The sequence below is a fragment of the Anoplophora glabripennis genome, unplaced genomic scaffold (assembly GCF_000390285.2).
Source record: "Anoplophora glabripennis isolate ALB-LARVAE unplaced genomic scaffold, Agla_2.0 scaffold214, whole genome shotgun sequence".
Classification (NCBI taxonomy): Eukaryota; Metazoa; Arthropoda; class Insecta; order Coleoptera; family Cerambycidae; genus Anoplophora; species Anoplophora glabripennis.
The window spans coordinates 530135-549928 of NW_019416375.1; the positions used below are offsets into that span (position 1 = coordinate 530135).

At 32.4% G+C, this 19794-nt stretch overlaps 1 protein-coding gene across 2 annotated transcripts in view; it reads left to right on the top strand.

The window, feature by feature from the left end:
• The window catches only part of LOC108906102 (rap1 GTPase-activating protein 1), a 502314-nt gene that overhangs the window by 241861 nt on the left and 240659 nt on the right, over positions 1-19794 (top strand). Inside the window, exon 1 of one of the 2 annotated variants that reach the window (XM_018709261.1) lies at positions 18233-18798. The exons of the other annotated variant lie outside the window; for it this stretch is intronic. Within the exon in view, the coding sequence (XP_018564777.1) occupies positions 18661-18798 (138 nt within the window). The 5' untranslated portion in view covers positions 18233-18660. Of the gene's footprint in view, positions 1-18232; positions 18799-19794 lie in introns of those variants that run through there. 2 annotated transcript variants of the gene reach the window in all.

The window sequence follows — 19794 nt, forward strand, 5'->3', positions numbered from 1 at the left end:
TTTAACATTCTCTATTTATACAGTGTGAATGTCACCATTTTTTAGCTATAACACTGCTCGTGTACAACAATTAACAGCTTCTTGAGATCTTGATATACAAATTCAACTTTGTTATAAAACATAGCTATTTTGTTTCCACCTGTATACTGTTGTATTCTTGTAACGTTAAGTAAATGTTTGTTATACCCTACAACTAATCATAGAACATTGATTTATTAAACTATATTCTGTAAATGTTTGCTACTAGGTACCTGTTTATGAACCTGGAGACATTTTATTAATCGAAATGTAAATCTATATCGAATCATACTGATATATGTGCTTGTATAATTTAACTGTACCACCTATTATTGTTATTATTTCCTTTCATTATTGTTTATATGTGAACGAATCTGATGCACATTTGATTCGGTTAGTTGGCTGTCAAGTGTTGAAGGTTATTTTGTTTCTGTCATATCGAGCTAGGAGGAGGTAGTTTGGACCTAGGTTAAAGTCAGTGATAGAACTTGTTCAGTGGATAAAATAGCCGTTGCNTTCTGTTTCTAATTAATACAGCTGTACTATGTTCAAAACATACATTAGCTTTACATCAAAAATAAGATAATACTATCTATGTGTACTATCTATGGAAAAGTTTTGTTTCACAATTTCTACACTTTTTTCTCAGTTTGTATTCTTTGCGCAAATTTCCAAATATCTTGTATCTCAAAAACAATGCCCTTAGACTTTTGGTTCTTTAAAGTCTTGTAACTTTGTAACAATCACTATTTATACAGCGTGAATGTCACCATTTTTTAGCTATAACACTGCTCGTGTACGACAATTAGTAGCTTCTTGACATCTTGATATACAAATTCAACTTTGTTATAAAACATAGCTATTTTGTTTCCACCTGTATACTGTTGTATTCTTGTAACTTTATGTAAATGTTTGTTATACCCTACAACTAATCATAGAACATTGATTTATTAAACTATATTCTGTAAATGTTACTACTAGGTACCTGTTTATGAACCTGGAGACACTTTATTAAACGAAATGTAAATCTATATCGAATCATACTGATATATGTACTTGTATAATTTAACAGTACCACCTATTATTGTTATTATTTCTTTTCATTATTATTTATATGTGAACGAATCTGATGCACATTTGATTCGGTTAGTTGGCTGTCAAGTGTTGAAGGTTATTTTGTTTCTGTCATATCGAGCTAGGAGGAGGTAGTTTGGACCTAGGTTAAAGTCAGTGATAGAACTTGTTCAGTGGATAAAATAGCCGTTGCTCAATCCGAAATTTATTTTGTTTGAACGACCAATCATAGCGGTTGAGTTGTTATGAGATTTAATTTAATAACCCATGTCGGAGCGACTCGAAGCCCTCTTTGATTTTGCAACTTGTAAAGTAACAAGCTTGTATGTGATTATAATTCTAAACCGAAAGCTTACCTCAATTTAATAACCAGTGAATAATGAAATGAAAATAAGGAAATAAGGTAATTTACCAAATATTTAAATTTCTAATTTTTTAAATTCAATCTGGTAGATTTCAGTTTTATTATTAATTTCAGTTTAACCACTTGAATTTTGCTCATTTTTTATATAACCTTCAATGCTGTACAACCACGTGCTAATAGAATTTGTTTTTTTTTCTCTCTCATCAGAGCTTACCAGTAAAGGTTAATATTAAACAAAGATTAACAAATTAAAGTTAAGATTTACAATTTAAAGATTTGTATGAAAATTATAAAGATTTAAAGATTTATTTGAAGATTTTCTGATTAAACTAAAGATTTAATTTAAATTAAAACCAGTAATAGGCCGGTCAAAATCGACACAAAAATTGCTAAATCCGCAAAACATGATGTATCTATGATTTTTTAGTATGTTTTTTGGACCCATTAGGGCTATGTATACCCAAGTTTGCAACTCTCAAAAAGTTGTAGAAAAATTTTTACACACCAAAAACTGTGAAATTTTTGTCTCCTAATCCATGCGATTTTCGTCGAAAGCTATTCTATACATTTTTAAGAGCATCAAATTTGTGACAAATTAAGCCCAAGCTCTGTAGGTCAATTGGTTACCGAATTACGGCACTTTGAAAATAGGCAGTTTTTCCAAAAATTGAAAATTTTAGTTTTAAACCTTCTTTGGACCGAAATTGCGTCGAAACCATTGATCCTACGAGTATAACTTGTAGAATATAATTTGCAGGCAATTTCATTCCCAAACGTATAGAGTAGCTTTCGACGAAAAATGCATGGATTAGGAGATATAGAGCAGAATCTGAAACAAGTCCAAAAATTTCGCAATTTTTGGTGTGTAAAAATTTTTCCACAACTTTTTGAGAGTTGCAAACTTGGGTATACATAGCCCTAATGGGTACAAACAACATACTAAAAAATCAGAGATACATCATGTTTTGCGAATTTATTGTCGATTTTGACCGGCCTATAAAGGTTGAGTAAAGATTTACAATTAGCGAAGAATTACTAGCTAAAGTTTAAGTCACCAAACTTTTGAGTCCCGCAAGTGGACAATCTTTATGGTAGCCTGGTAGAGACCTAGGTCATTGGTCATCAGATTCATGTACCCCGAGTCCGATACACCCTGACCATCTGTAACATCCCTGAGCTCCGCTGAACACCCAAGTACACCAAAGGACGAGAGTTTTGAGAAATATATCTGGAATTTTATTTATGCATTTTTTCCTCTCTCCATTCCTTACCTACGGGGTGAGGAAACCGTTATAGGGTTTATAAGTTTAATTTGTTAGTAGGTTGGCGCCCACAGAGCTGCCGTTCGCCCTTTATAGTTTGATTTGTTTAAACAAACGCTGTAACTTAAACTATTCAAGGAATAACCTGTCGAAATTATTAAGTGGACTTACAATTAGAAAACACCATATATTGTTTCGTTTAACGCATTATAAAAATGGAAACTGTTTGTAGAACATTAGAAATATTTCAAATGTTTTATCATTTTCTGTATGCGCTATAAATAGGTACTTAGGTAATATCTATTATTTTGGTCCTTTTTAGTAAATACAAATTTATTTCTTATAATCTTTTTTATACAATTAGTTCAATAACAGTTTACATAGTATGTATTGTTAAAATTCGGTCTTCCCCAAAAGTTTTGTTACAAAAATAGCATCTGTAAGCATTATTCATTATCTCGATCTGAAATAGAGGAATACAAATCTTTTTATAATACTTATAAAGAGATTTATGTTATAAACACATGACTACTTCACCTTCAGTTTAACAGTTTATACTGGAATACACCGTCGTATTTTGGGAAAGGGTGTTTATTTTCGATATAATAATATATCACGTTTATGCCGAGTAACACATAAAACGCAGAAAATTAGGTCAGCGTGCCACGAAAATAAGTTTTTTTTGCGAATTATTATTCAGACTGGTATACAAAAAGTTCCCCATACAAATAGACAGCTTCGTGGGCACTCACGATGGTTACTGTAATGTGCTGCTTGTTTTCAGGGGAAAAATCAATACGGCATATGAATAAATAATTAATTCGTTGCAGCACGTGTCGTGGACACTAATGCAATATTTAATTAGAATGGAATAGTTGCCAATAGTGACAAAATTAACATTTTTGTTGCGTGCGCTTTCATATTTTATTTATGTTTACGTTTATTTCCTGGATAATGCAATAATGTTTCTGTTGTCCATTTTAATGCAACAGTCTCTCCCGGTTTAGTTTAAAACTGTTAGTATTTGTCAATTATATGCATTATTATTGTTAAACATTATCCATAACATTGTGAGCTAAAAATAATTTACATTACAAAGCACCAGTGTATAAACACCTCTTTTGCGACTAAAGTAAGTATACTGTTTGAATGGAATTTAGTTATAAATTTGATTTAATTAATATAAATGAGTGAATCTACAATTTTTTGTATGGTATTGTAATAGAACTGTTTAATTATTATTCATCAGCGTTTATTTTTATCTGTTCGTTTCGTTTGCATGTTTAAATAAATATCTATATTTCTCCAAAAACTCGAATGCTATTTTTGAAATAATTGAAGCGCTCTTTACAATTTTTTATCTAGTTATGTTTGAGTGCTGCCAGGAAAGGGTATGTCATTTTCTACAACCCTAACACGAAATAATTCCAATAATATCTTAGTGTCTAAAAACATTAATTAATATGCTTTTATTTCGAGATTTGTTTATATTATTGTTTCGCATTTTGTGATAGTAGGTAATTATAAGCAAATAATGATAGATATAAAAGCATTACAAAGTTTAGAAATTTAAAAAATTTCATAGTAGGTACTTGTATTTCCGTAACATAGTAACCTAACATGGCTTTGTTTATTTATACAGGGTGTCCCATAAGCACATGATCAAAAAGGTACTACGACATTCTTTGGCTCAAAAGAAAACGATCTGACCTAACTTCCATTAAGAAAAAATGTCTGTCTCCTCTGCTATTGATTGTCAAAATTCTTGAAAAAAAGTATGTTTTTTTTTAATATCTGGAGAATGTTACGATGGATTTTAATGAAACTTACTGTGGACTTGTTCCTAAGTAAGACTCATGTTTTGATAAAGCAACCGCGTCCATCCGCCTTGGGCTAGTGGTAAATTCTTGAGTGTCTTGGTACAAGAATTACCAGAACTTTTTTATTTGGTCGCTGGAATCAATTCACTTATTTTTTATTGATGCATCAGTCCTTTTTCGAGATTTTCGTGGTCTTGGTAAAATCTTCTATCATTCATAGTTTTTACGCAAAAAAATGTTTTCTGTTTCGTTGTGACTTGACAATTTTAGACGTACCGCAGTAAATCTAAGCCAAAGAATGTCGCAGTACCTTTTTGATCATGTGCTTATGGGACACCCTGTATAATAACAGTTTTTCGCTTAACAACGTGATAGTTTTCATTTGTTATCGAAGTTTTCTAGTCTAATACAGATCTATTGCCTCTATGTAGATAAAAAGCTTTTTGTAGCTTCACTCCAACATGAAAATAGTCTTTTCCTTTGTGTACAGTTAAAAATCCGGACATTTTTTCCTTACTGATTATTATTATTAATAGAATTCTTATTGTTTTAACTGTCAAGGCTGTCTGCCATTCAAGAACCATACCATTTCCATTTTTTATCAGATCGGATGTGCCTGTCACAAACGGAGCTGCAGACATAGTAGTCTAAAGAAAATTTAATGATGGATTAAAATGAAAATTATGCTTCGATTTTTTCTAGTTGCAGGACTTTTGTATAAATGTCTTGCAACGCACTCCATCATACTACTTTATTAATTTGTTACTTATGATACTTATAGGTTTAATTGTGACTTTTTTTTTTTTTAATAAGAAAATAGGCTCCTCTTGAACTGGCCTGCCGGCGACTATGGCAGCCGGTGAACTTTGGGTGGTCAAACGTTTTTGCCATATTTCTCTGTGAAGGTTGAACTTATTATGAAAGGTTACGAACCAGTAAACTACCATAAGAACTGCGTGATATTTGATTGCGTTGTTGTTGGCGTCATGCACGGATTGTCGCGAAGAGAGGCATTTCGTCAATGTCATTTTTTTCAATGAAATTCTCGGTTCACAATGAAGCGATATTGTTTTTATTATGTTCAAGTGTAATGTCATTATTGTCAGCAACTCTTTCAAGATACCTTCGCAAACGGGGAAACTGTCAAGTGATATAAAAATTGTAACATTAAAAAATGTTGCAACTATAAAGTTTAGAAAACATGACATTCTTTTAATTGAAAAATGAAATATTAAATGCCTGTTATTTTGAATATTTCATAAAGATCTCTACAGCGTACGTCAATGCATTACTAAATGTTACTCAGTTTTCATATACAGGGTATTCGCAATCGTTATTCTGTGAAAGTGTAATACAAGAAAGATTAATTTAGTTTTCTAAATATCGTCGACATTTGGATGCGTACTATTATACCGGAAGTCCTTGTTGCATCTATTTTAAATAGAATACCTATATTCAGGATGTCATAATTAACCTCCCAAAGTTCATATATACTATCAACGTTAAAAAAATTGAGGAAATTTTGAGGAAGGTTTTTATTCAATGCCGTCAAAACTTGTAGGAATAAATAAATGAAATTTCAGAGATCTAATCTATTTTAATCTTAACAAGATAGATAGACAATCATTTTAAAATTTGATTTGGGAATAGGTCTGAACTGATTAGAAATTTATAGTTAATTTATTTTTTTACAAAAATACCCTTACTGAACTTGAACCGGATATAATCGGGTGTCTAATTAACCTGTGTCGCTAGATTTTATATGTGAAAGAAATAAGCAAGAAAACTCTTAATAAACAGGGGCCCAAGAACGTTTTCTAAAGTTCCTAAAGGCTCCTCGGAGGCATACAAGCAAGTCGTGTTTATTAAGTTTTTCTTATATTTTGCTATATGATTTGGTGATTTTACATATTCGTGAACAGAGAACTGTTAAAATAGATTATTTTTAAAAGCGGCAGAAATATTTTAGGACATTTTTGTCAAAATAGTTACAGGGAGTTCCATAATCTGTCTGCCAAATTTCTGTGTTCAAAATTAACAGGAGTAGTTCAAATGAACTTCAAAGTGGCCTGTTCATAATGTTTTTTTAATATCTTTAATATCGGATCTATTATTCATTAGTACACATTTGGTAACTATGTTTTTTTAATGGATTCTATTATTAAAAAAATATCTTATAAAATGTAGGTTTTGACACTACAGCATCAAATAGTTATGATAGTTGAAAAATGACACGGATTTCCAGTAAAACTAGAAAATGTATCATGTAACGTTATAATCAAGAATTAAATAATAAAAGTCGATAATGTTGATCTTCAGATAGTTATAAATAAATGTTACTTAAATCCTAGATTATTATTTAGAACATAGTATATTATTTATATCATAAGAAACATTTATTTACATACAGGGTGTCTCACGGTGAGGGCCCATTATAATTATTTCGGAGACTACTTCGATTAGAATTTTGAAAACTTGGGATACCGGGTTTTTGGTCGTGTCCTTCTCAACTAAAATAATGGCTTCCACGTACCACTTCCGGTGATACCGGAAGTCATCATCAACTTGCTTATTTGGAATTTTATGAAGTTTCCCTATTCCTAAAATTAACCGTTTTCGAAATATTTAATTTTTTTCAAAAAAATGGAGAGTAACAGTGACTAACTTCAAACCATGTGTATTTTATAGTAAGAAAGGTAAAGTAACAATATTTATAGGGGGGATAGCGAGACCTCAAAGCTTCCCATCCATACTTTCAAAGTGGCTTAATTGCATGCTTAATTAATTAAGTGCTAGAAATTTAATACCTAGTTTAGTTAACTTCAAACCTTCATAAGTCGTTTTTTTTAATGGAACACTCTGTATGTTTTTCTATATTCTGATACACAATTTTATTCTCTTTCGAATGGGTGGTGACTTTCGGTATAACCGGAAGTGGTACGTGTACGCCATTATTTTAGTTGAGAAGAGCGTGCCCGAAAATCTGGTATCCCAAATTTTCAAAATTCAAATCGAAGTAGTCTCTGAAATAATTCTAATGGGCCGTCACCGTGAGACACCCTGTATATGTAAGACATAATCATATATTTCTTTTGAAAACCGTATCCTTCTTCAAAATTTTCAAATGCTGTCATTTTCTTGATCACCATCACTCTCTCATACCAAACTGTCCCGTTTTCCAAAAAAAAAAACCAAAAACCCAATTTTTGTTTATCGAGGTAGTTATGGAAAATTGGATTCCTCGCAACCCATTTTTTATGGTTATATAGGGTGTAACTTCAGTCAGATTGATACAAATATGACTAATAACTGATGACTGATTGCCCTTCAGAAATACAAATTTAGTTTGCTCTCTCAAATACCATAGTTGAAACAGAATTTTTTTTTAACTTTCTTCTTTAGTAATTTTACATACCTCGCCACTGGACCTGCTAACACAACCTCAAAGAAGCTACTGCATGCGTTGTTGTCAAATCTAATCTCTCTTGATTTGTATATATATTTTTTCATGATATCACACAATAATAGTTGTATTCTTTTAACCCATTTTAACTGAGACTAACTAAGATCCTTACTTTATCTTACAAAAGTATTTGTTCTTTTTACTTTAATATGTTTGCTTAAAACTGAGAATAACTAAGAATTTTAGAAACCCCCTTACCCCAAATAAGCTAACTTTTTAACATGCTTACTAATCCGAAACCACGAATCTATAAATGTATTCTTTTTAGAATCTTTTTTACTTCACTTCGTCTTAGCTAAGTTAGTCTCAGAAGTAAGAAAATTATTTAGTAAAAAGAATACAACTATTTTACCAATGTAGACATAAACACGCCATACTGACTAGGTAATACTTCATTTTATTGAATTATAAAATGAAGCGGTGGCATATTCTGCCACTATTTTTCGCCGAATTAACGTTGGCCGTTTGTCTTTTGTCCGCCTAGCATCCTGTTGTCATATCACATCAGGTGGATTGATATTATGTAAGTAGTTCACCTAAACTTGGTCAATGTCAGACGTCATTGATACTGGGATTCTGAAACTAAACACAGTGTTTTAAAAAAATTGTAACATACTTTTCATTAGAAAATTGAAACGATTAAAAAGTATTTCGAGTAGTAATTTTTTTTATTTATATTTTATTATATACATTTTATAGATCGGCAAATATAACAGGCGACACTTATCAGCGCGCACGTGCAACCAAGTTTGGAAGATGCCCGGTAACGGCGTAGACAAGAGTTTAAGAGCAGTTTGAAAATAAATTATAATTCGAATATGTCGAACTATTCGATAAAAACAATATTTCAGATTAATATTCTGTGAAAACGTAGTACATATTACCCCTAAAAAACCGACCCCCACTTGGGTTACAACCTATGTAGGTACATATGAGCTATCATTCTCTAAAGCCTGTAGGTACCAAGTTTGGTATGTCTTTCCGATCTTAATAATTGAAGAACCAAGAGGTTGGCAGTATGTACCAGGTTCGGTCGTTGACGCAGCAACTCAGCATTGAAATATTTGAGAAACTTGTTCCCATATTTATTTGGCCATACTCATATACAGGTCTGGTCGAACTAACTGTGGAGGTGGTAGAAATGTATAAGGCCACTTGAAGAATGCGCGTGAAGACAAACGGCGCACACAAACAGCCGAACTGGGCGACTGGGCAACAAATCTCAGCTGTTGACAACTGACTGACAAAATGAAACGCATTAAATTTTATTCCTAGGCGTTTTTATGCATATTCAATTGACTTCGGGAAGACTATACTAATATTTCAACTATTAAGGATAGTTCATTTGGTCTTTTGGCGTTAATTTCGATCAAGGAACACCCTGTAGAAGCATGGCAGTTGAATTAAGGTACATTTTACAACGTCGTGCAGGGCCTTTTAAATAAGAAGGGTCGATTTGTACCATGCCCTTTTCAAAACTCAACATCACGTTCCCCGAGTTAAGACCCCATTATTTTTTTCTGTTCCGTCCTGGGCATCGTTAGGGATCCAAGAACAACTCACCGGGCCGTCAGTCGGGCAGCAGGTGCCCCAACTGGTCGAAAGCGGCAGGCGCGGGCGGGCGACGGCATGTGCCGCTGAGAAGGCCTACATGTGTGTCTCGGGTCGGGGCCAGATGTCCACCATTCGATCCGTCTGAGGCCGTTGCGGCGCTCACCCTGAATCCGAGATCTTTTTTCACTTTTCCAGTCACATTAAACTGGGCCTTGTGGCGTAATCGGTAGGGTTTCGGGTGCGTTGCGTTTGAAACTAATACGCAGGAATGCGAAAGGTGTAAGATACGCTTTCGTATACGTGGTTACTAAATGTATGATTGATTTTAATGGAATATTTTTTACGATTTAGGTCATTTTTGTACTGATTATATTAAAAAAATCAAACCTGATCTAACCTAATTTATCAGTTCAAATTTTTTTATTAAAAGAGGCGCTTATATGCGCAATTTATACAGGGTGTTTCTGAAATAAGTGTGTTCCTTCTGAAATAAGTGTGTTCCTTGAAAAGGGTGATAGGGGGAACAAAAATGAACTGTTATGAAGCAACTGTTGGTCTAAATAAAATTTTTGAGAAAATTAAGTAAGAAAATTAACCATAAATGTAAGCCGACTCTGTGCATCTTGTGCACGTGCACTGCCAGAATGCTTCGGACTCGCTCTAATTGGCTGACGTTCCCCGTGACTTCCACAATCAAACAAATCTGATGATAGGTCAGTATGTCTTGTGTTCTTTAGTTGTGTGTTGCAATCAGTGTTGCCAATGTCCGTGAAAATCCACGCATTGTGTGGAATTAATTTTTTTGGTGTGTAACGCATAAATTTGTGGAATTTGCGTAGACTTCTTAAATTGAACTTGCAAATATCAATGGCCCGTGTTAGTTATTTTCGAGTTGAAATGTTTGTCGAGACTAGCTGCCATTTTCTCACTACAGGGATCTCGGAAACGGTAAGAGGTACGAAGTAGCTTAAATGGGGGCAAAGTTGCGTAATCAAGATCATGATTAATTTTCGAAATATTTGAAAAAAAGTCGAAATTTTTGGAAATCCGTTTTTGTTTCATTTCAGTCTTGTTTGAGGTGATACTGAAAAAAGAAGAATACTTTCTCTTGGCCACTTTTTGCCCTCTATCGAATGGCATAATCAATATTTCTATGTAGCCTTCATGACCCCAAAACTGTACTGCTTCAGCATGAACCACATTCAGACGTTTTGTCTCGAAAAATTCATCTTCAGTGTATTCGTTCCAAATTTATCTAAATTTTTTATTTAAATTTCTTTGTTTATTGAATTATCGTATACTGTAAGTGTCGTTAGACCCTGTGAAATCCATCTAGTTATTTAATAGGTAATGGTAATAGTTACCGCCACGCGTTACAATAAAACTATTATTATTAACTATTACCAATCACTTGGTCATACATAACTCAATAAGTTGTTGCGTCAAAACATTATTACAATTTTAATTTTATTATGACAAATTAATTCTTAAAAATGTATTTGAACAACCAAAACGTCAACTGAATGTTAATCATTAAAAAATTTCAGTAAATGTTCAAAGACATTAAAAAAAAATAGATCGGAATTTGTTTGAATTTTGAGCACTCGAGAAGCCTAGAAATAACTATGGACACGGGAATATAACTCTTATAATGTTTTATTATAACGTGTGATGGTAATAGTTTAAATAACTAGATGGATTTCACAGGGTCTAACGACACTTACAGTGGACGATAATTCAATAAACATAGAAATCTAAATAAAAAATTTAGATAAATTTGGAACGAATACACTGAAGATGAATTTTTCGAGACAAAACGTCTGAATCTGGTTTGGGCTGAGGCAGTACAGTATTGGAGGTCATGAAAGCTTGCAAAAAATGTAATAAAATTTCCAGGGTCGTATTTAAAAAAATGAAGTTGATGATTGTCCTGGAGAGACGAAACGTTACATATAAGAAATGATTTTGCCATTCTATAGAGGGCAAAAAGGGGCCTTGAGAAAGTTTTCTTATTTTTTCAAAATCACCTCAAACAAGGCTGAAATGAAACAAAAACGGATTTCCAAAATTTCGTTTTTTTTTCATATATTTCGAAAACTAATCATGTTAGCCTTGATTTTTTAGAGGTATAATGTTGGTCCCCTGATTTACCTTTTAAAAAATAACTAAATTTTAGACAATAACTACACTGACTACACGTGGAATACCTGACCTATACAGACAAATATAATTAACACCTTCCTCAGATGGCTAAGGCAGACTAGAAATTAAATAAAGTTAGCTATGTTACGAGACAAACGTATATAAAAAATAATCTGGGAGCACGTTTACTGCTTCGGATACCGTAGTTTGCCTTGTAAAGTAATTAATCTAATTAGAGTCGCTGTATGCCCGGTAATATTTACAGTTGCTTAAAAAATGTGTTCAAGAATGAAGCGCAGAGAAACTGATAGCTTTAATTTCTCCACGGTGGACAATAATTGTGATTTAATTTAACAAATTAGGTAGTGGCACAAACCAGTGAAGGCCTTGAATTGGGTAGTTTTATTTTAAGCATTGTTGAAATATAAGATAAATGTGCTAAACATTATTTTTTATATTGAAAGTCCATTCTTTCAATAGATAGCATTGCATGTCTAATTTAAACTTTAACAATATTTCAAAAAACACACAAGAAACAATACGTAGGTAACAAAATTTTATACCACCCGTACTAAATAAATTACGTTTGATAAGAAAAAAAAGCGCATATAAATATGTGCTACTCCCACTCCTTTTACTGCTGCGCGACGGTAACCATGACCACCGCTGTAAACACTTTCCTGATTTATGGGCGAGTAAAATAATGAAATTTGGAAGCGACAGTGTCAAAAGTGTGTAAATTGATATGAATTAATATTTTTACCTTCTTACTAATTCTAACATATTTGTACTTCAATCGTTATTTTTTTAGTCATATATTTTATGGCTGTTACAAATCCATTAATTATATTTTACTAGAAATTTTTTTTAATTATGTAATTTAAATTAGCTGGATTAAAGTACGGTAAAGATACAAGGAGGATAATAAAATATGTATAATTTAAAGAAGTGTAAAGTTAAAGGTATATTTAACACAAATATTATTTGATAGATGAACTGTTTTTCTCCCATAATATGTACATATTTGATGTTTTGCTATTTTCTTCAGATAAGTATTCTTGTAAGTTATTAAAATTATGTATTTAGAAACATCCATGGGTACAAATGAAGAATTACATAATCTTCAGAATTGCTGTTATCATTCATAATATAAGTATATTTATTGTATCTAATTGTACAATATTTGCGTTTCTCTTATTTGCTGAAAATAATGATGACCGGCTGGCTATGGTATTATTTAATTGCAAAAGTTGTAAACAAGATTTTTTCTAGATAGAAGCAGCAACAGACCCAATCCGTGTATTTATCTTTTATCATTTCTTCTCATTTACATATTTAAAAACTTATTCTGCAATTTATTTGTGTTAAAACAGTAAAATGTAAGTGACTGAATATCACCAGCCATTTTTGTATATAACATCTTTTTAAAATGCGATGCTAAAAGAATAAGAATTTAAATAAACAATTTCATATAAAACTAGCCCCAAAAAGTTTAATAATAAGTTACGGTGTGACAAAACAAATCTTGAATCATTCAAAAATAGCTAAATCAAAATAAAACACGACTTGGTATAATTAGATTATCAATTCCAATAATCTCATGGAGAAATAAGTTTTATCTGAAAAAGCATTTAAAAACTAAAACGTTATCGATAACTGTTTTCGAGAAATTAACAATACCTAATAGTTTTTGTTTCAATTTCTGAAAATAAAATGTGCTATAGATTGCCTTAAATTTTATTGAAGTTCTTTTACTATACAGGGTGTTGCAAAATGTGTTAGAGAATTCTAGAACAGATTCTACATGAAAAAATACGAAAAAAAATCCTAAAAACCTAGGTCCGCAAATGCTTCGTTTTCGAAATAGAGAGCGACAAAAAAAAATATGTTTTTTATTCTAATTTCTAAATTTTTCATTGGAAATCGTTTAAATTCAGGTTATTTATTTCTCCGTAGTGACAGCGCATGTTATTGTTCAGTGGCACTCACCAACTATGTTTTTTAGTATATAGGTAATGGTTTCATCGGTAGATTAGTATGATTTTTTAAAATTTTCAGTAGCTCGAAAGCCGCTCGCTAAATCACATATGTGCAAGGGAGCCTTTTGACTCTAAAATAAATGATGTTCCTAAAAATAAAATAAAAACCACTAGAAAAACCAGTGGCGTAAATTTTCTGGTCAAAAATCAATATGTATAGTCTTTCCGATGTCAATTGAAGAACCAACAGATTGATAGTATGTATCAGGTTCGGTCGCTGACGCAGCAACTCGGCATTGAAATATTTGAAATACTTGTTCCCATATTTATTTAGCCATACCCATAAACAGGTCTGGTCGAACTAAACGTGGAGGTAATAGAAATGTATACGCTCAGTTGAAGAATGCGAGCGCGGGCAAAGGAAAACGATCACAGTTGCATTGGGCTACTAGGCAATAAATCACAGCAGATGACAAGTGGTTGACAAATTGCCCAGCAGTGCAGTGCAGCAATGCGGAATTTGACGTGATTCAGGTAATTTTAATTTATTATAGGCACCTTCTATCAATCATTCATATTGCAATTGCGAAAAGGAGAAATAAGAGGGATATTTTGTTTACTAATATTATCACAACATGGCATTTTGGAGACCTTTTGAAACGGAACAAAACGAAATTTACGACCAATATAATAAAATTGTTTGAGGATAGAAATAATTAAAATATGTTGTTGGCCAAATGAACATATAATAGAAATTTTCTACACATTTTGGATTCAAAAAAAAATGTTGGGCCATTTTTCAATTTTTCGACTGTATAATAATGATAACAATATTTCTACCTATCAGTCGAAGATTTGTGCAGGAAACGGGGCAGCATATTATATTCAGTAGTATAATTCTGGCGTCATATTTTAAAAGCACGCTGTATAATATGTATAGATGCTTAATTCTTGATAATCATGGAGTAAGTTATTATAATCATTTGTAAGAATTAAAATCGCTGTAATGATTTTTCTAATTTGTCCATTAATTAAGCAGAAATGTTAAACGACAAAAAACTTTTTATTTACCTAATTGACACGCTAGCAAAACTATACTGAAGAAACAGTAAGTTCGCATTGTTATATTGGCACTGATACACCAGTCCCGTCGGTGCTAATAAAAAAAAGTGGCGTGAAAACCATTAAATGGGCCATTCTCCATTGTTATTGTTTAACAGTATCGCCAAGAACCATACGAGTAACGGGAGAAAATAACAATGTCGTGAAACTCTAACTTTTCCACAAATAGAGGGCAAAAATTAGGAATGGCCTGTATCACGCGAGCCTTAAGAACATAATGAGAACTTTTAGTATAAAAAATTGCCATCATTAAGAAAATAACAGTAATTTATTTTAATTTGCGTCAGATTGGGTAACGAGAAACGTTCTCTTCGGGCGTCCACTATTTTCTTTAACCAATAGTAAACTAACGAATATTGTGAATATGATTAAATTGTTGTAATAAATTCTCGGAAATAATAGTCAATGCCCCCGCAATGAAAATGGAAATAATAGCAGCTTATGTACTTAAATAAGTTATTTTCTATTTTCTTTACATCCAAAGAACTACGACTCATTCTCATTATAAGATTTCTTTTAGTTCTAAAACTTACTGGTTACAATTATAGGGTGATCCAAATTTGAATCGGGAAACTTCAGTAGATGAAAAAGTTTCATATGAAGATGGGCTCCATCTCCGAAGTCTTAAGTGTTGAAATGAAGAAAAAAAGAAAGAGATCAATCCCATTCATAATGTATCGAAAAGTAATGTTTCGTGATGTGAAATACTTTTTTTTTTCTCGAAACCGGTGTCAGAATAAAATCATTGTGAGATGTCTTTTTTTTCTTTGTCTTTGATCCAGTTTAATAATTATCGTAGCTTGATAAACCTCGGTTCAATTATTTTTCTAATTTTGGCAAAAATTAATTGAATTGGTATATGAATATGTCAACCAAGATATCCTTTTGGGGGCAGGGGGTTTTGGATGTTTAGTATCATATGAAATTTGAGGATTTCGATGCCACCGGTTACTTTGGAAATTCGATCAGGGTTTTAATTGTCAGTAGTATTTTTAAGAAAAAAATATTTATCATATTATAATGAACTGTTTGGAAACTATGGTTTGTTTTATTTCACAATAGAGTTTTCACGCATTTGAATAAATTGAAAATAACCCTAAAACTACTCGAGCGGCAAAAACAATCGTCAAAAGTTAAAAAATCATTGGCGTATGAATTTTTATTTTTTCTCTTCTTCTAGATAAACCATATACCTATACCAGTGATACTCAACCTTTTCTCTTCACGGACCTCTTCAAAAAAGTTTTTGTAATCAAGTGTCCCCTTATATTAAATCTTAGTATAATCAGAGTTGGAGTAAATTTACTTTAGTTTTAGTTAGAGTTAGTTGCGGGGTAGTTGCTTTTATTTTAAAGATCGCATTAAAAAAAAACATGATAGATAAATAATTGTTAAAAATCGATTCTTTGTTAATTTTGGGGTTAGAAATAATATCTAAATCATTTTTATTTAATCCATTCCTTTAAAAAATTAATAAACTCCTCAAATTAATTAATGCTTCATTCTGCTTTTCGTGTTGTATTTTTATGATTAAAATGAATATGTGACCCTATTGCCACTGCAGTTAACCCGCCACTGAACGAAGTAAATCACTGTCAGTGTTGCCAACTAGGAAGAGTGAAAATAATAGGTGAGCGACACACAAAATATTTGTAAGTAGCGGCGCCATCAATCATTCTGGATCTCTCGGTATAAATTTCTATTGTAACTTCATTTGACCAACAACATATTTTAATTATTTATGTGCTCAAACAATTTTATTATATTGATACTAAATTTTGTTATGTTTTGTCTCCAAAATGGTATGTTCTAATAATATTAGTAAACAAAATATCCTTCTTATTTCTCCCTTTCGCAATTGTAATGTGAATGATCAATATAAGGTGCCTATAATAAATTAAAATTACCTGAATCACACCAAATTCCGCATTGCTGCACTGCACTGCTAGGCCATTTGTTGGCATTTGAATTTATGGCTATGTGGCCCAGTGCGGCTGTGTTTGTGCCGCGTTTGCCCGCACGCTCATTCTTCAACTAGGCGATCAGACCTGTATATGGGTATGGCAAAATAAATATGGGAACAAGTTTTTCAAATATTTCATTGCCGAGTTGCTGCGTCAGCGACCGAACCTGGTACATACTGACAACCTCTTGGTTTTTTAATTGAGATCGGAAAGACTATACCCCTAGGAGTGTTGAATACCACTACCCAATGCTAGTCCTTAGAATATTATTATACCATTAATTTTTTTTCTAACATATTAAAAGTCTTATTTGTATTAGAAAATTTGTATAGATTTTTTCTATGTGAAAAAAATTTGTTTTAGTTATTTTCAGTTTTTTTCACTGTATGTTGCAAAATAAAAATAATTCTAAAACGGTTCGTTCTTCAACAAATTTCTTAGAAATACTGTTAGGATTAAAGACGTTTATTGAATTTTTAATATACTCAATGGCGTCGAAATTCTGAGATTCATAGTAATGCCTCACTGATAGACATCTTTGTAAGCCGACTTCGTCAATTTTTACCTAATTACATAAGTCACGGGGTCATGTGTGCTTAAAATTAATGTGATAATCAAAATTGTTAATTATTGTAAAAAATACAAATTATTTATTCCTCTGGATTCGTTTTTTAACTGTATTTTATTTTTATCAAAAGATTGTGTCTATGGCATGTGTGTGAATAATGAATTAATTTGACGTTATGGTAACGTATGGAAACACTAATGAACAGCGCGAGTTAATTGTAGGTACATCTTTGTGAACAGAAGTTTCCAAACGGCCATGCATCAACACTTATAAATAGAGGCAGAGCTGTTGGTGGAGTCAGTAGTTCCAAAAAAGTTTCTTATCAGTGTGAAAAGTCAGTAGGCAACACAAAATATTTTTGCCAATAGAGTTTTCGCACACAAGTTTGTAATCACCCTGTATAAACTGAAGAAAATTCAGTTACGTTATTAATGTAAGTATTGTGAATAATCAAAACCAAAAACTGCATAATTGTAGTTGAACAAAGAATAGGGTCCATTTAAAAAAATTAGGTACGCTATCCATTCATCATGTCAGTAGAACTAACGAATACAATCAACAAAACATCTGTCAGAAGAAGTATTCTATTTCTTTAGTCCCTTTTGATCATTTATTCATAATTTCTCCAATCCCGGCATTTTCAATCACACCCTGAATAAAAATAAAATACTCTAAACACATCTGATTGTTGGGCGCATTATAATATTCCCTCATCCTTCGCGACTCTTCTTTTAATTTCTGTTCCGAAAGTTTAAAAGCTCCGGGCGCGGCCGAACCTCGCCGAGGCCGTCGCCGTTCGACGTGCTCCGCGCAGCCGATTGGTCGGTTCGATTTGAGGTAAGGTAGAAACATGCGGCGAGTTGATTCCGCTTTTCAAATGTTTAGTTTCGTTTCACCGCTTGTCGATGTGTCGGTGGACGTACATGGATGTTTCCACGGAGAGGTTTTTAAATACGTTCGTTATTTTTGAAAAACCCCCGACTTGGGACTCTGACGGTGGAAGAAATATGTGACTGAACCTCGGTGTTTTCGAGTGTTCGCGTCATTTTTTGTGCATTTAAGCGGTCGGTGTGATTGTTTTATTGACATACTTTTACGGATTTAAGGTGTGTGGATTCGTGCTGACATTCTTTTACCTTGAAACCAGTTTAAAATTTCGGTTCCCAAACTGAGCGTATTTGTTGTGCGTGCGGATCTTCATCCCTTGGAGCGGTGATTTTTTTTTTTCACTTCTAAATGGTTGATTCTTCAAAGAACTTTGCTTGTTTCGATGCGGTACGTCAGGTGTGCGACAGTTATCTAGTGCGATCTCTGATTTAAGGTGTTTTTAATGCGTACCCTTACGGAAAACGACAGGAACACTTTACCAAGGGGGTGGGTTCGGCAGGCGGTCATGGGGGTCCTCAGGTGGAAGGACGTGCCGGGTGGTGGTCGTACGGATACCTTACAGAAAAGCGCAACTTTACAGGTAATTGCAAATTTTTACACTCAATATTTGGATTTAAAATGTAAACGCACAGAAACATGCCTCAGAATCATGAAAGTTGTTTAACGCTGTCTTTAATAGATTCGAAAACAACTTCAAAGTCGTTTAAGGTAGAATACAGGTTCTTTTAGTTGTGAATTATTTATTTATCTTTATTCTACTTACATTTCAAAACATGATAATGTAGTAGATTGTTATATAAATAGTAGATACATATGTATAAATTCTGTAAAATACATGCTTATGAGCGTTTCATACCAGCTGTCAGTGATTAAATTCAGAATTTTTAACAGAGATAGGTACTTAAATATATATTTTTTTTATAACTAAGTACCTACCTATATAATAATAATAATACCTACTGCCTTTATTTCAAGGAAAAAAATAAATTAATAGTATAAAGCATATAATAAACTTATTATTAGTTTGGAAATCTCAAAGAGAAGTTCACACAAAGTGTGCTCTACTACTTAACCTTTGAATACATAAATAAATTACAAAAACTTAAAAACTAAAAAAACAGATTTGCAAGTGTTTATAAGAATATAGTTCTTATGTAAGTACAAAATAGGACAACAGTAATACAAAATAAGTAAAAATAAATACAAAGGACATTTAAACATTCATAGATATTAAAAAAGAACTTAATGCGAAAGAAATTAAGCTATCGCCAGTATCGCCGTTCATTGGACAGAAGTAACACGGTAAATATTTTTATCTTAAATTCTGATTAGTTAATAATTGTTTTTTTTTTATAAAAGTTTTAAATTAATTTATGCAGAGCAACGTCATTGCTGAAGAAAGTTTATGGTAAATTTTATACAGGGTGTTCTGAAAGTCCGTCAGGAAATTCCGGGAGGTGAAGCTACGGATTAAAATAATACCAGTATGTAAAGAATGACGTCCAAATTAGATTTTAAGTGATAGTGTAATTCCGATGATAATGAGAAAGGTTTCTTATTCAAATATGAACAAATA